The 23,715-nt window shown below is 44.3% G+C and overlaps 1 protein-coding gene across 11 annotated transcripts in view; it reads right to left on the bottom strand.

Annotated features, from left to right (window-relative positions):
* NRXN3 (neurexin 3) overlaps positions 1-23,715 on the bottom strand; it is a 2,205,897-nt gene that overhangs the window by 1,088,167 nt on the left and 1,094,015 nt on the right. For all 11 annotated transcript variants that reach the window (XM_078659992.1, XM_078659991.1, XM_078659982.1 and 8 more), the window contains 4 exons: positions 22,310-22,429; positions 19,513-19,894; positions 13,018-13,208; positions 11,698-11,871 (listed from right to left, as the gene is read on the bottom strand). In XM_078659992.1, the coding sequence (XP_078516118.1) occupies positions 11,698-11,871; positions 13,018-13,208; positions 19,513-19,894; positions 22,310-22,429 (867 nt within the window). The remainder of the gene's footprint in view (positions 1-11,697; positions 11,872-13,017; positions 13,209-19,512; positions 19,895-22,309; positions 22,430-23,715) is intronic.

The following is a 23,715-nucleotide window of genomic DNA, read 5'->3' as shown; positions in this document are numbered from 1 at the left end:
AATTAGGTCACTCCACTAACAGATAACATTGTTTTTCATCCATTAATGTAGAGGATAAGCATACTTGGGAGCAAATTCCATCTATCTGTCAAGATTAGTATCAACTTCCTCCAATGTCCACATATTAGCAGAATTGTGGCTGTGATAACGATGGCAATCATTTTCATCTGTGTGGATACTCCTTTCAATCAATTACCTTTAATGTCCAGTATTACAATCTTTAGGGTCTCCATCAGTGGGTAACCTCGAGATTCTCTCATGAAATTTAAGCATTAATTCCAAACTATTTCTAATTTTGGACATACCTCCTAGTGCTGGGTTTTTTCTTCCATATCTCTTTTCAGTTTTTGTTTGGGAAAAAAGATCCTGTTAGCTGTCTTTTCTACAAAACACTATCCTTTTTTCCTCTTCTTTTTATTTCATTTTGAATTTTAAGGTGGGCTTTTCCTCCATAATTTTACTGGTAATGACTTTTTAAAATTGTTCTTAATGACAAGCTGCCGCACAGAAGATAAAATGCTGCTAATTAGTTAGTTGATCAGTTTTCAGTAGCTTAGGGAGTGAGTGGAGTGAATGGCACACTTTAAGAAGACTGAAACAGTTATAGAAAAGGGGACCACTAAATTCCTACAGTGGCTCTAGAAAAACGGACTCTATTTCACTGGATTCAGCATTGTAATGCATCTTTACATGTAGGAATCTAAGAGATAATTTAACCCAATCTGTTAGTTTCAGACTTAACACATGCATCTGTAAAGCTAAACCACTTGGAAAGTGGGAATGTAGACCATCTTAAGAAGCCATTTAAAATGTTTGGGAGGATGACGCTGTGCCATGAAATATGGGCTTTCTCTTGGCTTCTTCTGTACATTACTCAAATCCCTGACTTTTCATGCTTTTTTGTAGTAGTTCTACCACCTAATGTGGCACCACACTGGGGCCTAGTGTCATCCTCCTTCAAACTTTGGAGATAGGTCAGAATCTGATTACTGTCAGCCGTCTAGCTGTGTGTAATGTATACTGCAATACTGCACTACATTTGGTTATGCTGTCTTTCTGTCCTACGGCACCACAGCTATGCCATCAACCAGGATATGTTTTTCTTACACAAAGCATCTCTATTGGCATTACACCCACAACTCTGGTTTACGTTCACAATTCCATGGCAGCTTTACAGAATGTTTGTAAATTCATTGAATGGTCTTGCAATCCCTTCTCGACTTCTCCAGACCACTCCAGCTTACCACTTTGTTCTGTTGATCCTAGCTGTGTATCAATTATCTTTTATCCTTGTTTTGTTATGGCTATTGGGAATTTGTCCATAAAGCAAGCAACCTTAAACATCTAGTCTCTCTATTCTATTCTTTTGGAGTCCGAGTCATGTTTCCCGAGAAGTTGGGGCACTGTAATTGTTTGTCTTTGTTCTCTACAGAGTAGATCGAAGCCAGATGGATGCTTACACTTTCCTGGGAGTTACTTTCAATTGCTTTTCAAGTATCCAGGTCAATTTGCACCATAAAACGAGACTTCCAGTGACTTACAACTTCCCTCCCTAGCTTGTTCCTTGCTCTTAGTTTGCGACTTCTTTTAATAAAGCATTCCTTCCCTTTTTCTTTGGGTCACTTTATTTATATTATTTTAACTATTTACTCAGGTCAATGCAGAGGGCATTTCCTAACGTGCAAGAATTTTTCTATGAAGAAACTTGGTTATCCTGGTACAGTTTCTGTGCCTCACCTCACCCTGGTTTTCATTGACCTTGTAATAGTGAGAAGTAAAGGGTGGTAGAGGGAAGCAGCAGACCTTTCCTTAATGAGACAAAGTGAAGACCATTGAGTCTGCTCTGATTTGCGCTTGACGCCTCTGGAAATCCTTCAGGGAGATTTTCCCAGAAGCAGGATTGAAGTCTGACTGAAAGGAGTGGGGAATGGGAAGAGGTGCATTTTTTAGTAAAATAACCACAAAGCTAAAATGTTATCACTTTTTAGTTCAACCACATATCCTTGTTGAATCAAGCTGGATTGAGCAAAATGAACCCATAAATGCACCCAGAGATGTTGAACAAAAGCGGATCAATCATTCTCCAATCCCTATAAGATCTCTAAATGGGAAACAGCGTTTACAACGCTGTCTCTACAACACGGTTCCTTTACATTGCAGTTGTTACAATGACCGCGTTGTTACCACATGTACCATTTGATCGCAAGTTGTTTCAACGACTTGCTGTAGGCGTTGTGCTGGTGTTGGATTGAGAATCCAACACTTTCCCTGCCTTTGCACAAACTGGAGTAGGTATACTAAATAATACTATTCCTAAGTCCAGCGCGCCCCCTACAGCAACTCATTAAAACGACTTGCGATGTAATGGTTCGCGTTGAAACAACACAGTCGGGACAGGTCATCATGGTTGAGATTTTGCCACCATTCGATGCTCTCTCGAGACCAGCAGTGTTCTTTTCAGTGAGGGGACCATGTCCACACTAACGTCTAATCTGCACTAAACAAAGGAGATGCCACCATCTATATCCTTCCAGCTGTTCAGATTTGCGAATAAACCAGCCTCATAAAAGCAAAATGCTTCTGAAGCTTGCACAACTTTCTTGATGTATTCTAAAGCTTTTAACTATCAAATTCCTTTCTCATGAAATATTGATTTTTCTCTGAAACATGAAAGTATACCTGCAGGAAGGGTCGCGACAGAACCCTGGCAGCACTGGTGCTGGCATCGCCAACAGAGTACCTGAAACTGTTGACGCCCTGTGATAAGAGCATGCCATCAAGAAGAGTCAACTGTGGTGATGGTGTGCTTCAGAAGAAATGGACAAAATGGCGTCTCATGTCTGTGGCACATTTTAAATACGAATTAAAATCCCAATTATGTGGTCACTGAAAATTAGGTGGATTTAGAGACTTGACTTTAATTCGCTGCTTGAAGGCCAAGTAGATACTCAGTAGTCAAGTTCAGGCACAAAAATACTGCAGACTTTTCTATAAAAAGAATCATTTTTATTGACACAATGTGTTCCACCTATAATAGCAGGGACTGAATAGCCTATCTTAGCATGGGAACATATCCACATAGTCCAGGGCCTGTGGCTGGTACCTGGATCTGGAGCAGAGTGAGTGAGATGTCAGACAGGCCTCACATCGGAATTTGCCCCAATCCTAAACACGACTTGGTCTCGCCAACCAATCATAAACTACCATATTTCTTCATAAGCTAAACCACTCTGTCCTTCCTGGCGTATCCAGGAATATAAGGCCCACTAATGGCTGAATAATGATGAAAAGTATTCAGTGAGGATTGCCATTTGAACTCTCGCCTATACAAAAGTATTACCCCTTAAATATTGCGGTGCACTCTAACTGCTCCTTCCCCACAGATGGCCCTTCTCCATACACACACATTTCCCCAAATCTAATGAGAAACAGTATTCTCTTGGCTTTAACTGTGTCCTTTACTCTACAAGCGTCAGAGGGACCTCGTTGTGTATGAAAGCGAACTTATGCCACTGAGCGGGCGATTTAGAACATCAAATATGGACGAAGACACAAATTGTTGACAATCAAAGTCATGTGCAAAAGTTAGTGCACTGCAGTCGTCACTGTGGCTAACATGTAGTTAACTCTCTGAAACCAGCATACTTGCTGGAGGGTGAACCTACGTAGAAAGATTGGTTCACTTCGTTCCGAGCGTGGATGACTGCTCTAGACATGAAATAAACAAAGGGCTACAATGCGGCGGAACTTCTGGTGTGTTTGTGAGGGACAGACCATGAGGAGTGCAGCGCTCTAGTGTTTGCACGGGGTCTCGGCTGAGCCCCGGAACCACACGCAAACATTGTATCACCTTCTGGCCAGGCGTGGCCAGAAGGCTATAAATAAATGGACGGGAGTCGCATGGGACTTCCAGTCCGCCTAAGCACTGATGAGACCGTGTATGTGTAATTATTGGGGATGACCCCGATGCGCTGCTGCGCTGCAGTGTAAGCCCCGAGCTTTGCCCCCCATCTACCACTTACCATCCGAGTGGTAGTCTTGCAGCCCCCACAAGGAGGATTGGGTTTCCGGTTACTGATCTTAAAGTTGCCATTACTGACCCTTTCTGTCTCATCTATATTCACTGTCCTAGGCATTCGGTGGGTATGGACTTGCAATGTTGCCTCTCTCAAGGGTCCACATCCAGGAGAGGGGCTGTAGGTATGTAGTCGAGCCTAGCCCCTGAGAAACATTTTGGGACTTTAAGAGTCATTGAAAGATACATTGGCAGGGTTCAGTAATGGGGACCCAAAGTTTACGTATATGTGTAGCATCTTGGGGTGTAGGGGAAGGGGAGAGAGAAATAAAGACATAGAGAAAGCGAGAGAGAGTGTGTGCAGGTTTATGTGTGTGTGTCCACAATCTCCATGTGTACAGCATCTTTTGCATGTCTGACAGCAACCATCTACCTCCACACACACTCGTTGGACACTGAATCAGTGTGTGCATGTTTGTGTGTATGTTGTGTTTCTTGATTTAAGAGACTGCATAGGTGCACTTGTGCAACACATTGTATTAGACTGACTGCCACTATCTGTCTGTGTGCACAATTGATGTATATTGACTCTGACTATGTGTGTGTGCGTGTGTGTGAGAGAGAGAGACTGTCTGCACATTCATAGTCGCACTATTGTGTCTGTCTGTATGTCTGCAGGAAATAACCTATTATGCGGCTGCAACAGTCTGCCTATTTGCAACTTGCAAGCACAGCATGGGTGTCTCCAGTCAGATGGCCTATTTCTTTGACTGCACTGTCACCACAGCAGAGTACAAGTGGCGTAATGGCAACCCTTAGTAAGTTAGTTGGGCTATTTGCACTGTAGTGAAGCACTGCCAGCCAGCTCTAATCCAGGTGCAAGGCTGTATAGGTTGTGTGTATCACTGGTGAACTAGCTTAATGGCTTATCTCTTCAACCCAGTTCTATCTGAATAGATCTCAGGGTCACATCTATCACAATGGAGATGCAGCGTTCGGGTATCAGCCTGTGCCCGCCCATAGGTCTAGCAACCGTGTTTGACATCCAAGGGTGTGCAAGTTGCAGTGCCTCGAATGAAGTCAGCATCTTTCCATCAGCATCCTTTAAATGTAGAAATCTCCTGGACAAATCATGGATAGCCAGAACCATCCGCCAGGGGGTGAAGGGTTTTTTCAGGTCTGGTTAGAGAATATAAAAACAGTGGCAAGACGTCATCCTGTAGGACTGGCTAATTCTTTCACACCCCTTACTCTTCACTGGTGCAAGAAGCTGTCGACCTTACTCTGGAGCAGTGGCACAAGCTCACCCAACCATAGCAAATTTACTTTTACTCTCCAGTCTGATATCACTTTATCTGCTGTACATTTAACTGGTCCAAAGACTCTGCATCCAGGGTACACCGGCAACAATTCTAGTTCCCTTCTTTGAATACCCTTCTCCTATATGTGGCCAATTCCATTATTATCTGGTTTCATTCTAAGTGGTTTATGGCTAGATTTTGGGTTATTGTGCTGTCTCCTGCAGACAGCTCTTCTAATGATGCCAAATTACCCCATTCTTAGGTTGAACTGACTGCCGTTAAGAAATCAGTCTGATGAAAATATATTCTAAGCTTCCAGTGCTGGGTGAGGGATGAGGCCTCTATGCAGTGAAACGTGATCTTCAATTAATCTTGTCCTACAGGTCTTGGAAGATCTGGGCAACTCACCCAAGGCCATGGGTGATCTAGCCTCTTAGATTGTTACAGTGCAATGGAGTCAGCATGCGAGTGAAAGCTAGTCTTCTCTACTAGCAGATGATTTATGACACATCTAGGTGCCATTGTCTGATCACACAGCAACTTCTTCAAACATATCACTTATTGTGTGAATTTTAATGCACTGCAAATATGGAGTGAAGCAGGGTTAATCGCAACAGGTGGAGTTTCGATGACAGCCATGTCCTTGCTTAGTCAGAAAAAGAAATGCAGGCACCATGTGAAGGAAGAGAAAAGAAAGTTGGGGTAAAGTTCCAGGTTCTCCACGTTCACAAGCGAGCATGGGGTTTCTCAGTAATGACACTTATAGACAAACTATAGTAAGCTATAAGTAAACATATAACCCATGTATGATATCAAGTAAAAGTTAACTAAAAAGAGTGCTGGGTGGGGGCTATACCTTCACTGGGGCGGAGAAAGCAGATTTCTAAATCTGTCCAAGCTTGCTTTATGCTCATACCAGCTCTGAGTAAATCAAAGGCAAATCCAATCCCTTCTCTGCACTGGTGATGTCTTATTAAAATGTCTGCCCCATTCTTAATGCAGTCTGTGTACAAATAGGGTGACACCTAAAGGGGTAAATCCATCTGGGAATCACAATATTCAGCTGATCAGTACTGGTTTCTCTCTCCCTATCTCCAATGAATTCCTTAATCTGCAAAATCCATGATCACTATTTTCAAATAGTTTCATCATGTTCTGTGTTTATAGCGCCTTGAGACTCTCACGGGTGAGTAGCGCGCTTTATAAACCCCCTGATTGATTGATTAATATTATTATAGTTTCCAGGGCTCCACCCAGATGATGAATGTCTGCACAGAAACGGACTCTTCTTTGAAGGGATGCCTCAAGATGTTGCATAGTTAGACTATTTATCCCTATTTAATAGAATGCATCATAGCTCATAAGTAATTCCCACACAACACGGTGCTCTGCGCGTCCTGCCAACAAAAGACGACCACGACCCATGTTTACTAATAAAATAATTATTATTCTCTAATAAGCAGTTTGAACAACTGTCACAAATAGTAATACAGGCATTTGAATGCACCAATGTACATCAATGTTTGGTATAAAAAGGCTAAAAGTAAGTTCCAGTCACTTCTGTATAAATAGCACCACATATATTGACACTGTTCATTTCTAAACCACAGGAGATAACCCCAGAAAACCCAGCCGCACAAGAAACTAGAAGAGAAGGTTCTCTATTAACCTTTTACTGCTTAAATGTCTGTTGCTTTGATTGTGTTGTCATGGCTTCTGCCCATGTGTTAGTGCTGAGTATGCTGTCACTGCCTCTATCTCCTGTATTACCATCACAAATACTTATTCTCATCGCTACATACTATCTTAATCCTCATTTCATATTCCAATCTTCACTCCTATTCCTTTCCTGCATACATCAATCTTGGGTTGCTATTCTCATTTACCATGTCTAGCATACCTTCATTGACAATGGCCATCCTCACCTTCTTTGAGTGTCTTCACTTCCTATTCTCATCTTCCCTGCATATATCTATCTTACTTGCTATGCCCATTTATAATGCCTATGCTTATCTTCACTGACGATGCCGATCTCCACTGTCTGTGGTTACAGTCACTGTCAATGCCCGTCACCATAAATAATGGTCATCTTTGCCGACGATGCTGATCTCCACGCATGATACTCATCTTCTATGGCCATATCCACTATCTATTCTCATCTTCATTGTCCTTGCTTATGTTCACTGTAAACGCCCATCTCCACTAAATAACACTAATCTTCACCGATGATGCTGATCTTCACTCCCTATGCTCATCTTCTCTGTCCATCTCCACTATCTATGCTCATCTTCAATGTCTATGCTTATGTCCACTGGCAATGCCCATCTCCACAAATAATGGTCATCTTCGCCGACGATGCTGATCGTCACTCCCTATGCTCATCTTCTGTGTCCTTCTCTACTATCTATGCTCATCTTCATTGTCTATGCTTATGTTCACTCGCAATGCCCGTCTCCACAAATAATGGTCATCTTCGCTGACGACACTGATCTCCACGCATGATGCTCATCTTCTCTGTCCATCTCTGCTATCTATGCTCATCTTCATTGTCCATGCTTATGTTCACTGGCAATGCTCGTCTCCACAAATAATGGTCATCTTCCCAGACGATGTTGATGTCCACTCATGATGCTAATTTTCTCTGTCTCAGCCCATCTTTGCTGCCTCTTCACTTTCTATCCCAATCTTCTCTCCCTGTTCTGATCTTTGCTGCATATACATCTTAGTTGCTATCGTCTTTATACTGCCTACACTTATCTTCACTGAGAATTACTGCCTACACTGCCTATGCTGATCTCCAATATATATGCTTACAGTCACTGCCAATGTCCACCTCCACTAAATAATGCTCATCTTCATTGCCTATGCTCATCCCTACTATCTATGATCATCTTCCTTGCCTATGCTTATGTTCACTTCCAATTACCATCTCCACTAAATAACGCTCATCTTTTCTGACAACGCTGATCTCCATTCCTGATGCTTATCTTCTCTGTCTATGCCCATCTTCGCTTCCAATGTTAATCTTTCCTGCCTAAGCTTACCTCCATTGTCTATGCCCCTTACTGCCAATATCTATGTCTTTTGTGAATGCTAATCTACTCTGCCTATCTTCCTGCCAGTTACATAGCACGAGCAATTACTCTCAACCGGAAGAGGGCACACAATACCTCCGCCCCCCCGAGCCTCTCTTCAACTCTTAGGACCACTGTTTAGCCATTTTTGATCCTAACTACATGACTCTTTTTAAGAGCTCTTGGTAACATTGCCACACTTCTCAGCAGCTCCCGCCTACTGTCTTCCTAAGTAGTTCTCAAACTTCGTGCTTGTCCCCAAGTGCTGTAACCTCGAGCGTGTCGCCTATTCCAGTGTCTAATGCAGAAGCGTATCAAAGGTCTCTGCTGCCCCCGCGATTAGTGGAGTGGGAAGGGCACCCTCCAGCCGAATGCCTAAAAGTAATCATGAGATCTGAGAAAGTAGTAACACACACTCAAAAACATGTTGATAACTTGAGCTGAAATTCCATTTGGTTAACAATATTTGACATTTAGACATTTAAACAGCATCTACCACTGAGAATGTTTTCCTTTGGCGTTTAAACTAAAATGTTCGTTATTTTCAAGTCTCTGATTTTCCAAAGTAGTACAGTCCAGAATGCCACAAGCGACCCCACACCGCGAACTACCCCAGCGCAGTGTCTGAGTGCTTGTTCTGTGCCAAGGGGCATGTTGTCCTTTGCTGGTGAGCAGGTCATTGTGTGATGCATCATGCCTTTCTTTGATTGGTTGAGGGCCCTTGAGGGCCGGAGACTAAATGACAGCAAGTTATACACGTTGTCACACCCAAGGCCTCTCTCTTCACAATGGTAGAGTTTTGGTGTTGATCCTCAATGGAACCACTGACCAAGTTATTGGGTTCATTAACCCCTTCCATGCTGATGACGGCCCCCGTCCGTCATGCATCACGGTGGGCGTGTGCTGATGACGGCAGTGGGCCGTCACGAACCCGCCCACTCATTAAAACGGCCGCACAGGCGCAGAATCGCGGCCGCGCCCAAGGGGTTAAAAGCCCATATACTGACCTCCTTTTCCTTGTGGTCTCTGTTGAGGTAGCTCAATCATAGTTACTCAAAGCTGCTCTGGGAATTTTGTTTTTTGAAGGATCCCTCTGTACAGCACCCATTTGTACTAGTCCAGGAAGGCAGGCTGCAGTAAAAGGTAGTTGAGCGATTTTTCGTATGGGTGGTAATTTGGGAAGTATGGTGGAAACGAGGAAAACCAAGACACTTATCAGGGTCACCAAAAATGTGACTGACTCTGTACTCGTTCAAAAAGTCTTCCATTTGCTCTTGTATATTGACTAATACTACAGCATTGCCAAAATGTGTTCTTCTTCTGCCTTGGACAAAGATATGAGTACATTTAAGAATCATATGTGGTTTGGAAGGCCAACCAATTCTACCTTACAGCATGAACCGCTGCCAGAAAATGGGAATCAATCTCGAATTTATCATTGCTCCTGATCCAATGTATATTTGGATCTTTACAGCGACAACTTCCTGTCCTGTCACGTGCACTGCCCTTCCCAGGATGCTTATAGTCCATTCACCTCACTAAGGATTCTAATGTTACCATGCAAGAGGAATATCAGGTAGGCAACCATGAAGAGGAGAGGAGCTGGCCTAATGGCTAGGGCGTTCGACTTCGAATCTGGGGAACTGGTTTCGAGTCTCGGCAATGACGCAGAACATCCTGTGTTTCTGGGCAAACCACTTAATCTCCCCGTGCCTAACCAAAAAATAATAATAATGAATGTGTCCTCATGTAATGTAACTGGCGCTATGTAAAGCGCTCTGATACCCAATTCGGGTCAAGTTTGTGCTTTATAAAACTCTGTAAAATTAAAATAAAAAAAATAGAAAATTAAGGTACTGCTTTATCAAGCAGAGGCTGGCAAGCCCTGGTGTTGTCATAACATAACACAGCATGTGTATTTGTAAAGAGCACGTTCACCCATAGGTCTCTTGGCGCTGAATAACAGATGTTTATTGTTGCCCAACTCAATGGTACTCATTTTATCGACCTCAGATGGATGAAAGACTGGGTGGACCCACGGGGATTTGAACCTGTGACCATGAGGTCGAACACAGGCCCCTGCAGTGGATGCATTAGTACACTGAGCCACCAGACTCTGCTCATCAGTGGATGACCGCCGTGCCGGTTTCAGGACTTGTCACAGTCCAATCGTCTACCAAGCAGGTAGATCACATGAAGAACCCTTAATTCTTTGAATCTGGACAACACCGTGGGGGTGTTCTACAGTATTGAAATCCCCTAGCCTAAGAGCACCCCTAGTGAAAGCCAGAGTACAGGAATCAGAGAATAATTTGACTCCATCTAAATTTGTTTGTCTGCTTTTTTTTTACAGTAAAACTATTCACTGCAAGAACTTCAAAAATGATCTGGTGGGATGTATTTGGCGTCTCTTTGCAAGCCAAAGATGTTGGACAGTTTTCTCATATAGCCGCAAACGTCAAAGGCTCCTGAACAGGAAGAAAGAAAAGTAGACGTACAGGCTTAGATATGATCATCCGATTGTGGCATTTAAATTCCAAAATGTGGGCTTTCTGATAGAAAAAGCATGTCCCCATTCATTTGTGCTTAAGCCTAGGGACTGTCCAAACAATGTTATGCTCACAGTGCACTCACTGCCTCTCTAACACTCTCCTATAACTACATGGCGAACACTGCTATGAGCAAAGCTATGTGCACTGCTATGTGCTGATGTTTGCCACAAAGACTTCTTCACAGACCCTAAACCAATCCTGGTGCTGATGGGCACCACAAATCTTCTTCAAAGACCCCCCAACCAATCATGGCCCTGATGCATGCCACAAAGGCTTCTTCACAGACTCCAAACCAATCATGGTCCTAATGAGCACCACAAAGGTTTCTTCCCTGACCCCAAACCAATCATGGCCCTGATGGGCGCCACATAGGTTTCTTCCCAGACCCCAAACCAATCCTGGCCCTGATGTGTGCCACAAAGGCTTCTTCACAGACCCCCCAACCAATCACAGCCCTGATTATTGCCACAAATGCTTCTTCCCAGACCCCCAACCAATCTGGCGCAGTGTTGTTGCAAATCAGAGACCAGGCGGTGACATGCTGATGACGGTGATGGAGGTCGCAATGAGCGCCAAGCCCAGAGAGGCTCCCAACGAAGTTCCCAAGGAAGGTTCCAGGGAAAGTTCCAAGGAAGGTTCCGGGGATGGAAAAAAGCTGGGCGCAGGGGATGGGGTGACCGGGGTATTGTTGGAGATGAGGATGAGTTGAGAGGGCAGCCTGCCTGACAGCGTGCTGCTCCTATAGAGAGTTATACCTTCACATCCACGCTCGATCTGACCGCTGCGGTGGAGAGCATCGCTGATGAGGTCTGGGAGCCGTCCGTTTAGGTCCACCGAAGCCAGGCACCCCTGAAATCCATCCCGAGATGCTACTAGCTTGGGAAGGTTGTTGTACATGCCCTGCCCCAGACCAGCGATGTGGAGATCTCCTGTGGTCATGGAAACAAACGTGACATTACGAGAAGGTCTCATGCTTCATATAGATGCATATATTAGCTGTAATGCTAAAGCTTTAATGATATGGCAATCACAATAATTATTGCATTTACATGCTATATTACCAAAATATCGAATTTCAAGTATCGTGCTACAAAATATACTAGTCAATATAATGGCTACCAAATGTTTGTGAAAGTCAATACATAGAAAAGAAGAGATTAACTATTCTTATCTCCACATTTAAATTCCTTGACAACAAAAGTATCTCAAGGTGGAGGTGAGATTAATAAATCTATAGCTGCCTTTATATACTTTCCTTCACAATATTTTTGTTAGTTGATGTTCTTGCAGAAATATTTTTGTAGTGAATATTTTTATGCTTGATATTCTGACATGCATCGCATGTATATTTTGCATGGCTCAGTCAATGCACTCATTCCAGTTCTGTTGTTTCTGAATTTTATACCAATAACTTCGCACAGTCATTTACTGACATTAGTAGCACAGCTCCCTGCTGACTGGCTGACACACACGTCAATCACCGCCCCGTGTGCACACATGCTGTACTATAGAAAGCTTGAGTTCAGATTATGTTGGCCTCAAGTCGATATCCGTGTGTTCACAGAGAACGTTTAAGAGTACTGGGACACACTGTAGAAAAAAACTCTCTCCTCCTTTGTAAGTTGATTAGAATCATGTAAAATTTAGGAAAGCCCTAAAACCTTTTTTTAATTAAACCATCTAGTAGTTGTAGCTTCATGAAGAGATTCTACCTTCCAAAATTCTATAGGACCAAGTGGCCTCTTATGGGATTATAAATTTAATAGTAGATATATCCATCCGTATTCTTTTCTTTTTATGCTTGTGCTGCACTGGGACATGGTTCAGTGTGAACTAGGAATAGTTACCATGCTCATACGCAGATACACTTCAACTTTATTACTGAAGTATTAGCACCCTGTCTATGTGAACACATTGCTTTATAACAGCATCAAATTCTGAGGACCCTGGCCTCCTCACGATATGCACGTTGCATCATAAGGCCCTCGAGGTCGAAGCATGGTGGTCCTCCACCTGCTTGTGTTTCACTAGATCCACAGCAGTGTGGACCTCGTTGGCTGCGTCTAAACATTTACCTTTCAGGTCGAGGTTCTTCGCACCGTTGATGACCTGCGTGACCATCTTGGTGTCCACCTTGAGGGAGTGGGTGTTGCTGTTGTCCCGGGTGATGACTACGTTGTGCCACTGGTTGTCGTTCAGGGCCCTTTCGCTGTTCCCCTTGATCACATTGGGCCCGTTGCCAAGATCGAACACGTAGTGAATGTAACTGCAACACACAAGTGCATGATGGGATTAAATCAGCTGCCTTGATGCTCTGCAAACCCACCGATAAAACATCATTTATTAAGATTCCCTGCCTTCTACTGCACTTCTTTGCATCGGTTCTTCCAGTACAACAGTATATGCCTTTTTGGCGGGAAAAGACCAGGTGTGTCCCATGGAGACCATGTACAGCAGATCTACCAATAAACTTCAACACCGGTCGCATCTCCTCAAAAGCCTCATCTGCAGCATCTAAGCAGTGCTGGTGATGAGACCAGACACTGCCAATGTGCCACAGCACTTGCACCCCAGTCTTGCTGGCCCGCAGTACCCATACAATCTATTGCTGCTGGGTTTAGGAGAGTTCTATCAAAGCACCTCAGCCTTGAGCTGAATCAATCCTCCTTTCACAGTACCCGGACCCCAACACCGTACCTGGACCCCGACACCGTACCTGGACCCCGACACCGTACCTGGACCCAGACACCGAGCCTGGACCCGGACACTGTACATGGAACCAGACAGCATGCCTGGACCCAGACACCGTACCTGGATCAAGACACCCTACCTGGACCCAGACACCGTACCTGGACCCGGACACTGTATATGGAACCAGACACCGTACCTGGACCCAGACACCGTACCTGGACCCAGACACCGTACCTGGACCCAGACACTGTACCTTGACCCAGACAGCATGCCTGGACCCGGACACTGTACATGGAACCAGACAGCATGCCTGGACCAGGACACTGTACATGGAACCAGACCGCATGCCTGGACCCAGACACCGTACCTGGACCAAGACACCCTACCTGGACCCAGACACCGTACCTGGTCCCAGACACCGTGCCTGGACCCGGATACTGTACATGGAACCAGACACCGTACCTGGACCCAGACACTGTACCTTGAACCAGGCACCGTACCTGGTCCCAGACACCGTACCTGGACTCAGACACCGTGCCTGGACCAGGACACTGTACATGGAACCAGACAGCATGCCTGGACCCAGGCACCGCACCTGGACCCAGACACCGTACCTGGACCCAGACACCGTGCCTGGACCCGGACACTGTACATGGAACCACACAGCATGCCTGGACCCAGACACCGTACCTGGATCTGGACCCAGACACCGTACCTGGACCCAGACACCGTACCTTGACCCAGACACCATACTTGGACCCAGACACCGTACCTGGACCCAGACACTGTACCTTGACCCAGACACAGTACCTGGTCCCAGACATTGTACCTGGACCCAGACACCGTACCTGGACCCAGACACCGTGCCTGGACCAGGACACTGTACATGGAACCAGACAGCATGCCTGGACCCAAACACCGTACCTGGATCAAGACACCCTACCTGGACCCGGACACTGTACATGGAACCAGACACCGTACCTGGACCCAGACACCGTACCTGGACCCAGACACCGTACCTGGACCCAGACACTGTACCTTGACCCAGACAGCATGCCTAGACCCGGAGACTGTACATGGAACCAGACAGTATGCCTGGACCAGGACACTGTACATGGAACCAGACAGCATGCCTGGACCCAGACACCGTACCTAGACCAAGACACCCTACCTGGACCCAGACACCCTACCTGGACCCAGACACCGTACCTGGTCCCAGACACCGTGCCTGGACCCGGATACTGTACATGGAACCAGACACCGTACCTGGACCCAGACACCATACCTGGACCCAGACACTGTACCTTGACCCAGACACCGTACCTGGTCCCAGACACCGTACCTGGACCCAGACACCGTGCCTGGACCAGGACACTGTACATGGAACCAGACAGCATGCCTGGACCCAGGCACCGCACCTGGACCCAGACACCGTACCTGGACCCAGACACCGTGCCTGGACCCGGACACTGTACATGGAACCAGACAGCATGCCTGGACCCAGACACCGTACCTGGATCTGGACCCAGACACCGTACCTGGACCCAGACACCGTACCTTGACCCAGACACCATACTTGGACCCAGACACCGTACCTGGACCCAGACACCGTACCTGGACCCAGACACCGTACCTTGACCCAGACACCATACTTGGACCCAGACACCGTACCTGGACCCAGACACTGTACCTTGACCCAGACACCGTACCTGGTCCCAGACACTAACTGGACCCAGACACTGCACCTTGACCCAGACACCGTACCTGGACCCAGACATCGTACCTGGATCCAGACACCATGCCTGGATCCCAGACACTGTAACTGGACCCAGACACCGTACCTGGACCCAGACACCGTACCTTGACCCAGACACCATACTTGGACCCAGACACCGTACCTGGACCCAGACACTGTACCTTGACCCAGACACCGTACCTGGTCCCAGACACTAACTGGACCCAGACACTGCACCTTGACCCAGACACCGTACCTGGACCCAGACATCGTACCTGGATCCAGACACCATGCCTGGATCCCAGACACTGTAACTGGACCCAGACACCGTACCTGGACCCAGACACCGTATGGTATGACCCACTGGACACTTCTGCCAACGAACGTCAGTCATCTGCTGAAGGCATCAGTTCCCTAAAATCTGACGCCTCGTGCATATCTCTGCAAAAGTGCCTCACTCAGGATCTGTTGCACCCTCAATTTGTTTGCTCACTAAGGTTACAAACGTGGCTCTGATAGTGCACACCACTGATCTAATGCAGCTCCCAGTAAGATTATAAAACAGGGTTCCTGGCACGGCTCTAGAAATTTTCTCCAAGTCCGAACTCCGGTATTCTGCTGCTAGTGCCAAGCTAGGACCCAACACCCCTCTAATGCTGCCCTGAGCAGCAGCAGTCCTGCTACTAAGCACTCCATCGCGCTATACTTAACATAAAATCATTTTCTCCTGCAAGATACTCCAAGACCTAATATGAACCAAAACACTCCAGTCACGAGACTCCTTTTGCCCTGCATGCAAACAAGATGCTTTAAGAAGACGGTACCTTTTATAATTTTTTCTCCTTAGGTCGCAGTGCATAATCAACCCGATGGGCGTACGAAACGGACTAAAGCCCTACGGCTTTAGGATGCTTGGATGCTCCGATAACATTATAGGATCCATTAACAGCAAACACTGTATTAAAATCAGTTGAGAAACTGCAAACATTCTCCAGATCTCAAACTGTAAAGCGAATGTTTTTGTAATTGTTCCTCTTGAATAAACACAGCTAATTAAATGGAAACAATGCAAATGGATCGGCAATAATGCATCAAAATCTACATTGTACAGCACATTGTAAACAAACTTTAGCTTGCACTTCATTTTATATATAATTGGCTAAAGAATGTGCGGTTATCTCCACCTAGTGGGTTTACTGTAGAATAGCAGTTGCAAAGAGACGCAGAAATTCTTGCTTGCCGGGGAAAACAATTGTGAATTCTTCAACTTTCCACTTTACTTCTAATTGCAGATGAACATAATTGCCAAAGGAGAACCCCACTGACTGAAAATTGCGCCCTCCCCTTTCCACCCGCCACCAATCGTCTGATCAAGCTATGGTGACAGTCAATCATGACTGGGAAATTCAACGCCATGCTCACACTGGAACAACTCAGATAAAAGACATTTTCAGATCAGATCGTTGGCGGCCTCATTATGCTAATGAAATCATTAGCTCGTGCTGTCAAAATATCTTTGAGCACCACACAACAATTGACCGTACTCTTCGAAGTACACGCCCTATCAGACGTCCTATTATTAATGCCAGAGATATGCAAAACTATTCATACCAGAAAGACTTCCCGCTCGACCTCCGCTTTCAAATAAACCATCAAAGATCAAAATATAAATTCAGATCAACTTTTTAAAAAGCTTTCTAAGCTTCAACTAATCACACAGCACATCAACTACAAATAAAAAAACACGATATCTTCTAAATTAGCTGTGCAATGCCACACTCTTCAAAGTGTTGTGAAACAACTGCTGGTTATATTAAACACCAGTCACAAATAAATACATAACTAAAAGAAGTGAACTTTAAAGTTGAACACAATTCTACACAGTGTAAACAAGTCAAGGGCATGGGAGTTATTCCATTTTGGGGGGGAGGAGTGGAGGGGGAAACAACATCCTGTGGAGAATTGGTTCCAACAGACAAAGTTCTAGCCGAGCAATAGAAAAATGTGAATCAGGCAAAAGATGCCATGAAAAAACAATATGAAAAGACTAACATTTAAAAAAATGTATTTTTCAACATTTTTCAGTCTCTCAATTAAATACATACTTACATGTATCACTAAATCGAGTGACATTTGTTGAAAGTAATATTTGTTTTAAATATGACACATTTAAGAATACCCCTATGACCTGAAGATGTTACTCCGAGCTTCAAGAAAACGTGCCACTTTGTTAAACTCGTTATACATGTATCCTATATTGTTATTAAATGCAAACCAATGTGAGGCTTATGCAGAGTGCAGATCCTGAACTGAATTATTTCAATGTGCTCTCAGACTGGATGATTAAGAAAAATGATGATACATTGTGACGTAAAGCAATGAGACATGAATCACACAATTTTGTCAAGGGAGGAAGCTGGGAGCGGAGTCCAGAACTGTATATTATGCAGTTCAGAGACTGTAGTGTAGAGTTTTAAGAACAAAGAGCAGCACTTTCTTTTCAAAGATCAATTATCGTTATTAAATTAGTTTTAGTATGTAGAGATAGATAAATACACTTATCACATCTTTAAACCAACTGACATTATATTCACAAATATATGCATGTGTGTACTCATAAGATTTCAAAGTGTGCTTTTCTGTGCAGAATAGTCCCACTGAAGGGGAAGATCAGACACAGTGACAAAACATACCTGTGTGAAATCATGCTGCACGTAGCACACGTCTCTTTGAAGATCTGTACTTGGAGGAGCAAACTGAGTGAGGGCCCTTGAACCACTTCGTATTTTTTCTAATTATGTGGTTGTTGAGGTGTTGAGTCTCTCCAGCAGAGCCAGCAGTAACATTAAAGTAAAATAGCATCTCCTGTTTCCCTTGCTCATCTAGTTCCCCTGGCTTGACAAACAGAACAGTTGAGGAGCGGTTCAACACCTCTATGACCACCATGACATAAATGAAACAAAGAGGTTGTGGCACACCTACAGTTTGCTCCAGAGGTGATTTAAGGGATGGGCAAAGAGGCCAGTTGCACAGGCCCCCCCACCTTCCAGGGGCCCCTAGAAAAGTAAACTAGTTCAATATCTTGCTTTCATCTAATTCTTTATCTCAGTCTTTAGCATATAATTCAATATTGTTTGGTATCATGGCAAATGAATTAGCAGGACATTTGTAATAAAGTTCAAAGTTGTTCTGATCAGGGGCCTCCAAAATCCTTAAGATGTCAGTGGTTTGCTCCTCCGGTTACTTTTGTTCAAGGAGACGGGAGGTGTGCAGCATGGCTTCAGAGAGACATGTGCTGTCGCCAATATTTAATCCTCACTTTCCACTTTTAAATCTTGTGGGGATATTGTCGCCTCTCTGTCCCTTACTCATGTAAAATGTAATTGTCTTACTAGCCCAGCACATGACCTCTGAACTAGGGTAATCCATCAGTTCAAGGGGGGATTCTACAACATGCTAGTAATTCTGAAAGATCAATAAGGCAGCTGTAGGGTTAGTTACATGTCATGAGATTATGCCTTAGGAATCCTTTACCTTAAGTGCTGGTAGGCCACAACGCTGCTGAATGAGCCCCTACGGTCACTCATGCTTAGACGCTTCTTGAAAGTAGCAGTGGTTAATTTGTTGAAAAAAAGTGCTGGGGCTCCCATCAGGAGGCAGCTTGCACCAGCCCATTGTTCTTGTAACACCGCTTAAAAAGAGCCAATCACGTAATCTCTCTCTCTCTCTGTGCCTACCAAAAATGAGTGTGTCATTAACTGGTGCTCATGAAACTATAGCGCCGGTGTTGATGATTAAGTACCAATGCGAAGCACAGGATAACACAGGCTCAAATTAAGCACTGGAAAGCAGATTCTTTTGGGTGATTAATACAAATGGTTTAAACTCACATTACACAAAAATCAGTGATGACCTGTCAGTTCTTTCCCCTCTAACCTACCTCCTGCCACTGCATCTAGAGAAATGTTAGGGACGTCAGTGCAAGAACTTTTTTTTGCTAAAGAAATTATTACTTTGTAGAAAAATGTTCAGAGCTAGACACAATCACTTTTTTTCTGGATTTTGCGGCAAATAGTGCAGTGTGCAAATAATATTGTTCTCAGGGTACACGGACGATTCACGAGATTAAACAAACAGCCCCTACCCTTTGACCAGCTCCACAGCAATAAAGTCATTGCCATCGCCGCTGTTGAAGAGAATGAAGCCATCTGCAGAGATGGTCTTGAACTGGAAGAAGAGGTGCATGGAGGTGTAGGCCTGCAAGGTGGCCAGGGTCAGGTAGCTGGCCTTGGTCTTGAAGGTCACCGGGTCAGCGATGATGGACCTCATGCCGAAGCGGGCCGTCAGCTCGTAGTAGTCAATGTCGCCATTCTTGCACAGGTCGATGTAGAGCAGGCCGTTGAACATCAGGCTCTGGAGGTGGCCAATGAAGCTGGAAGGGATGACCGACATGTAGCGCTTCTCCGTGATCACCCCGGTCTCGATGTTGTGGAACTCTAAGCGGGTGTGGTCACCCACCATCGTGCCTTCAGAGACAAAGAAATCCATTAACAAATGTGACCTTCATGCACTACTTTCATGCCCATCCCCACACAGGTACCCATTTAATGAAGCAAAAAAACAGGCCAAAAGATTTCATTATCAGAGACCAGTCATTGGAAGATATGATCTGTTGAGCCAAAAGAACAGGGATTATAGCTATTAGTAGGTAAATTAAGGCATGGATGCAATGCTGTGAAGGGCTTTAGATTCAAGTGTTTCCCCCTTCGCCTGTCAGGAGAACGTACCACGAATGCCAGTCGTTACTTCACAAGTTACTACATTGTGAGGCTTTATATAACCGTAAGTACACCAGGAGTACCTTTACACTAAGAGTTTTACGTTAAAAGTACCTTTACTTTGCATCTTTAAAGGTAAGTGATATAAAGTTACAATAATTTATATGTTGTTACATTTTTCAAACATCGGCATATAATTTGACTGTAATTTATTAAAGATTATATATACATTTCCTTTTAAATTATATAGAACTCTCTTTTCAATTTAATTCTTAAGTATTGATTTTAAGTATTTAAGGAAATAAATGTTAGATGTATAGGATTAAAACACCCTGAAGAAGACTTTATGTATTGAACTTGTAAGGTATAATTTTGTAACTCAAAGACCACACACACACGTTTTAATTTTAGTTCGAGGTCACAGATCTCCTGCTTCAGGTTCACTTACAATACATTTATCCACACATCACAGTACTGCTGTTGTCATACTGCAAACGTTTGATGCAGTTTATTATTTATGAAACACTTTTGAACTGTAATTACAGAAAACAAATATTGCTTTGTATGGATAAGCTATGAGTAAAGTATTGCACGACTGGTTTGTCTCAGCATTGTAAAAGCTGAGCTCGAGTGAGAGAGACTTTCTTTAGACCAATCTCCGTACACACGTTGTCATTTTCATGAACAGTAAATTATGCAGTGGGTAAAGGCTTCCATCTTGTGGATAAGAAATGAATTACACTTGGCTTTTTTAGCTACAAGCTGCAGCACTGAATATGGGATACGAAACAAGATACACACCAAGAGAGGAAATGTGTTGTTTATGCTCAACAAATCTAACACATTTTTGTACATAACTAATCATTGTATGTTCTGTGGCAACCATTTAAAACGCGGGAGAGTTATTTAACATCAGCAATCGGTTGGTTTATCGAATATACATTACACATCTACCTGACAAAAGAAAACAGAAGATACAGTATGACATCTATCAGATAAGTAAGTGTTGCTACGCGACAATATGGGAGGAAGGGAAAATTATCCGTCTTGTCAGCAGGAGGGAAACACGGCTATTGCCCGGTCTGCCCGCTCAACTGCTCCAGTGTGTCAACACTGCTGTGGCGTGTCTTTTGCAGTGTGGTGCCGGCCTGTAACCATGCTGTCTGAGTGTCTCTCTGTTTGTCCAACCAGTTCCACTCTTTTCACACTCTCCACAGTTAGCTGGGACTGGCAGTGCAGTGCTTATGAGAGCCAGGTTTTAAAATACCTTTAAAATAACTGACATAGCAGCATTTCCTGGAGAACAGCGTGGACAGACTATTTTTATGTATGTCAAGTAAAATTGTGGACTTAATTGAGTATGGAACAGAAAGGAGTCTGCTATAGGCCCTAGGACTTATAAAGGGAACGCATACAGGCACCTGAGACACAGAGAAGACCCATGCAGTGGCTGATGGACTAGAATATAAACATGGACAGCGAACATTAAAAAAAAACGCATGTCATCATTGTGACAGGAAGCCCTATTCCCTCAAGTGGAACTACTGATACAACGAACATCAGTAATTCTCAGGAACAAGAATATAGCGTTATCTCAACTTCCAGGCTGAGTAGCTACTACGAGATAGGCATAACTACATGCCACCTGGAAATGTGTCCAGAGAAAACTGATATAAAATGCAAAGCATGTGGTAATTGACTGTGCAGACTTCTTACCATGTGCTAAGCTCCATTCCAAATGGGTTGGTAAAAGAGAAGCTAGGAAACGTCATATCCTGTGGTATTGGTATTACTGGGTGTGGCAGTACCTCCTAAAAACGCAGGCCCCTCCACATGACGCCCAAAGTACTTTACTTGCAGTAAGAAGGCTACAACCTATATGGCATTGGTTCTCACTCCTTCACAGTAAAACGTAACTGTATGAATTCATGACTCCCTCTCAGCAAGAACTGACTGAAAGGTTTCATGTCCAGGGACAACACTACAACAAGAAGAAGCAACACAAAATGATGGTGGTTGGAAAAGGGGACAATCAAGGGAAAGTAAGACAGAAGGAAAGGAACTAAGAAGCCAGGGATTAATAGTCACCGAGGAAGACATTCAAAGGATGAGGAACAGATCTGACATTGAACCACCCACGTGTGGAGTTGATTGGAAACTCACCTTCTGCCACGTCATCATCCACAGTCAACTTAAGGCTCTTGCCGCGCCGCACCACACGGACCGTGTGCCACTCATTGTCGCTCAGCTTTTGCCCAGCGTACAGTATCTCTGGTCCCTTGCCTGGGAACAACGTTAATCCAAGAGTTAGTGGTGGCCAAGGTGACCATACAGAACCCTACTGTCTACTGAACCCAGCCTTCTGGGCCTCACTGCTTGCACTGTGCTAAGGGAGGGTGTCCCCAGAGAAGGAGTGGGACTGTGGACGACCTGCGAGGTGGAAGGGAGACAGTCATCTCGGTGCCAAGCACAGCCATTGACTGCCTCTCTCCCAGTGGGTCAGGAATTATCCCCATTCACTCGTGGATGGGACCACTCCTGCCTTCAAGCTGGATAAATAGGGAACCTTGTGTATCATATGGTGAATGCAAGGAATCAAAACTATGATGCAGTGTTGGACCAGGAAGAAATAGTCTCTATGAACGCAAGGGTAGCTTTTATTGAGTCATGGTGAATAAGGTCATGGATGTCACAGATGGATGCTTGGGGAAAGGAGTTGGTCTAAGGGCTAGGGCGGTCGACCTCGAATCTAGGGAAGTGGGTTCGAGTCTCACCAATGACGCTGAACATCCTGTGATTCTGGGCAAATCACTTAATCTCCCAGTGCCGCCTAACAAAAATGAATGTGTCCTTATGTAATGCAACTGGTGCTATGTAAAGCCCTCGGAAACCCAATTCGGGTCAAGTTTGCGCTATATAAACTCTGTAAAATAAATAAATAAAAAATAAATGCTCATCTTTCAAGGACTACAAAGGTCTCTTCTGCTACAGGAAACTGGTGTTAGCTGTAGTCACGTGAAAGAACGAGTTTATGATAAAAGTATTGGGGTTAACCCAAGACGTTTTGAATAACGCTGTTGCTTGGGTGACAGAAATGTCAGTGAATGGGATTTGCCCTGTAAATCGGAGAATTGTGTGTCTCAATGTAAAGCCCTATAAGGACACCACACACCGTCCTTTCACATTCCCACAAGAAGGCTTTATGTTTACCCTTCCACCAAGTAAAAATAAAAAAATTATACAATTGTAGTATATAAGTGCTTTTTAAAATGTATTTATTGACCGATCTTTATGATGTATCATTGGTGTCATTCCTTGAGTTAATGTAAAGGGAATCGGGCATGGGATCTCAAACAGTCAAACAACTTTCTATAACATCAGTAAGATGTGTGAAAGAGACAATGACTTTATGTGAGTTATGGAGGTCTCACCCTGTCACCAACTAGGTTAACCATCTCCATGTTGCCTTCACCTAAATGTGTAGTTATCCAGCTTGAGCGCATGACTTGGTCCCTGGAGTCCCTCCTACACTTTGCCTGACCAAGTGCTGTGTGCTGCTTTGGTGACTC

The sequence above is a fragment of the Lissotriton helveticus genome, chromosome 9, assembly GCF_964261635.1.
Source record: "Lissotriton helveticus chromosome 9, aLisHel1.1, whole genome shotgun sequence".
In the NCBI taxonomy this organism is placed as follows: Eukaryota; Metazoa; Chordata; class Amphibia; order Caudata; family Salamandridae; genus Lissotriton; species Lissotriton helveticus.
The sequence above is the reverse complement of the archived record's forward strand: the minus strand, read 5'-3'. Positions and strand labels throughout refer to the sequence as shown.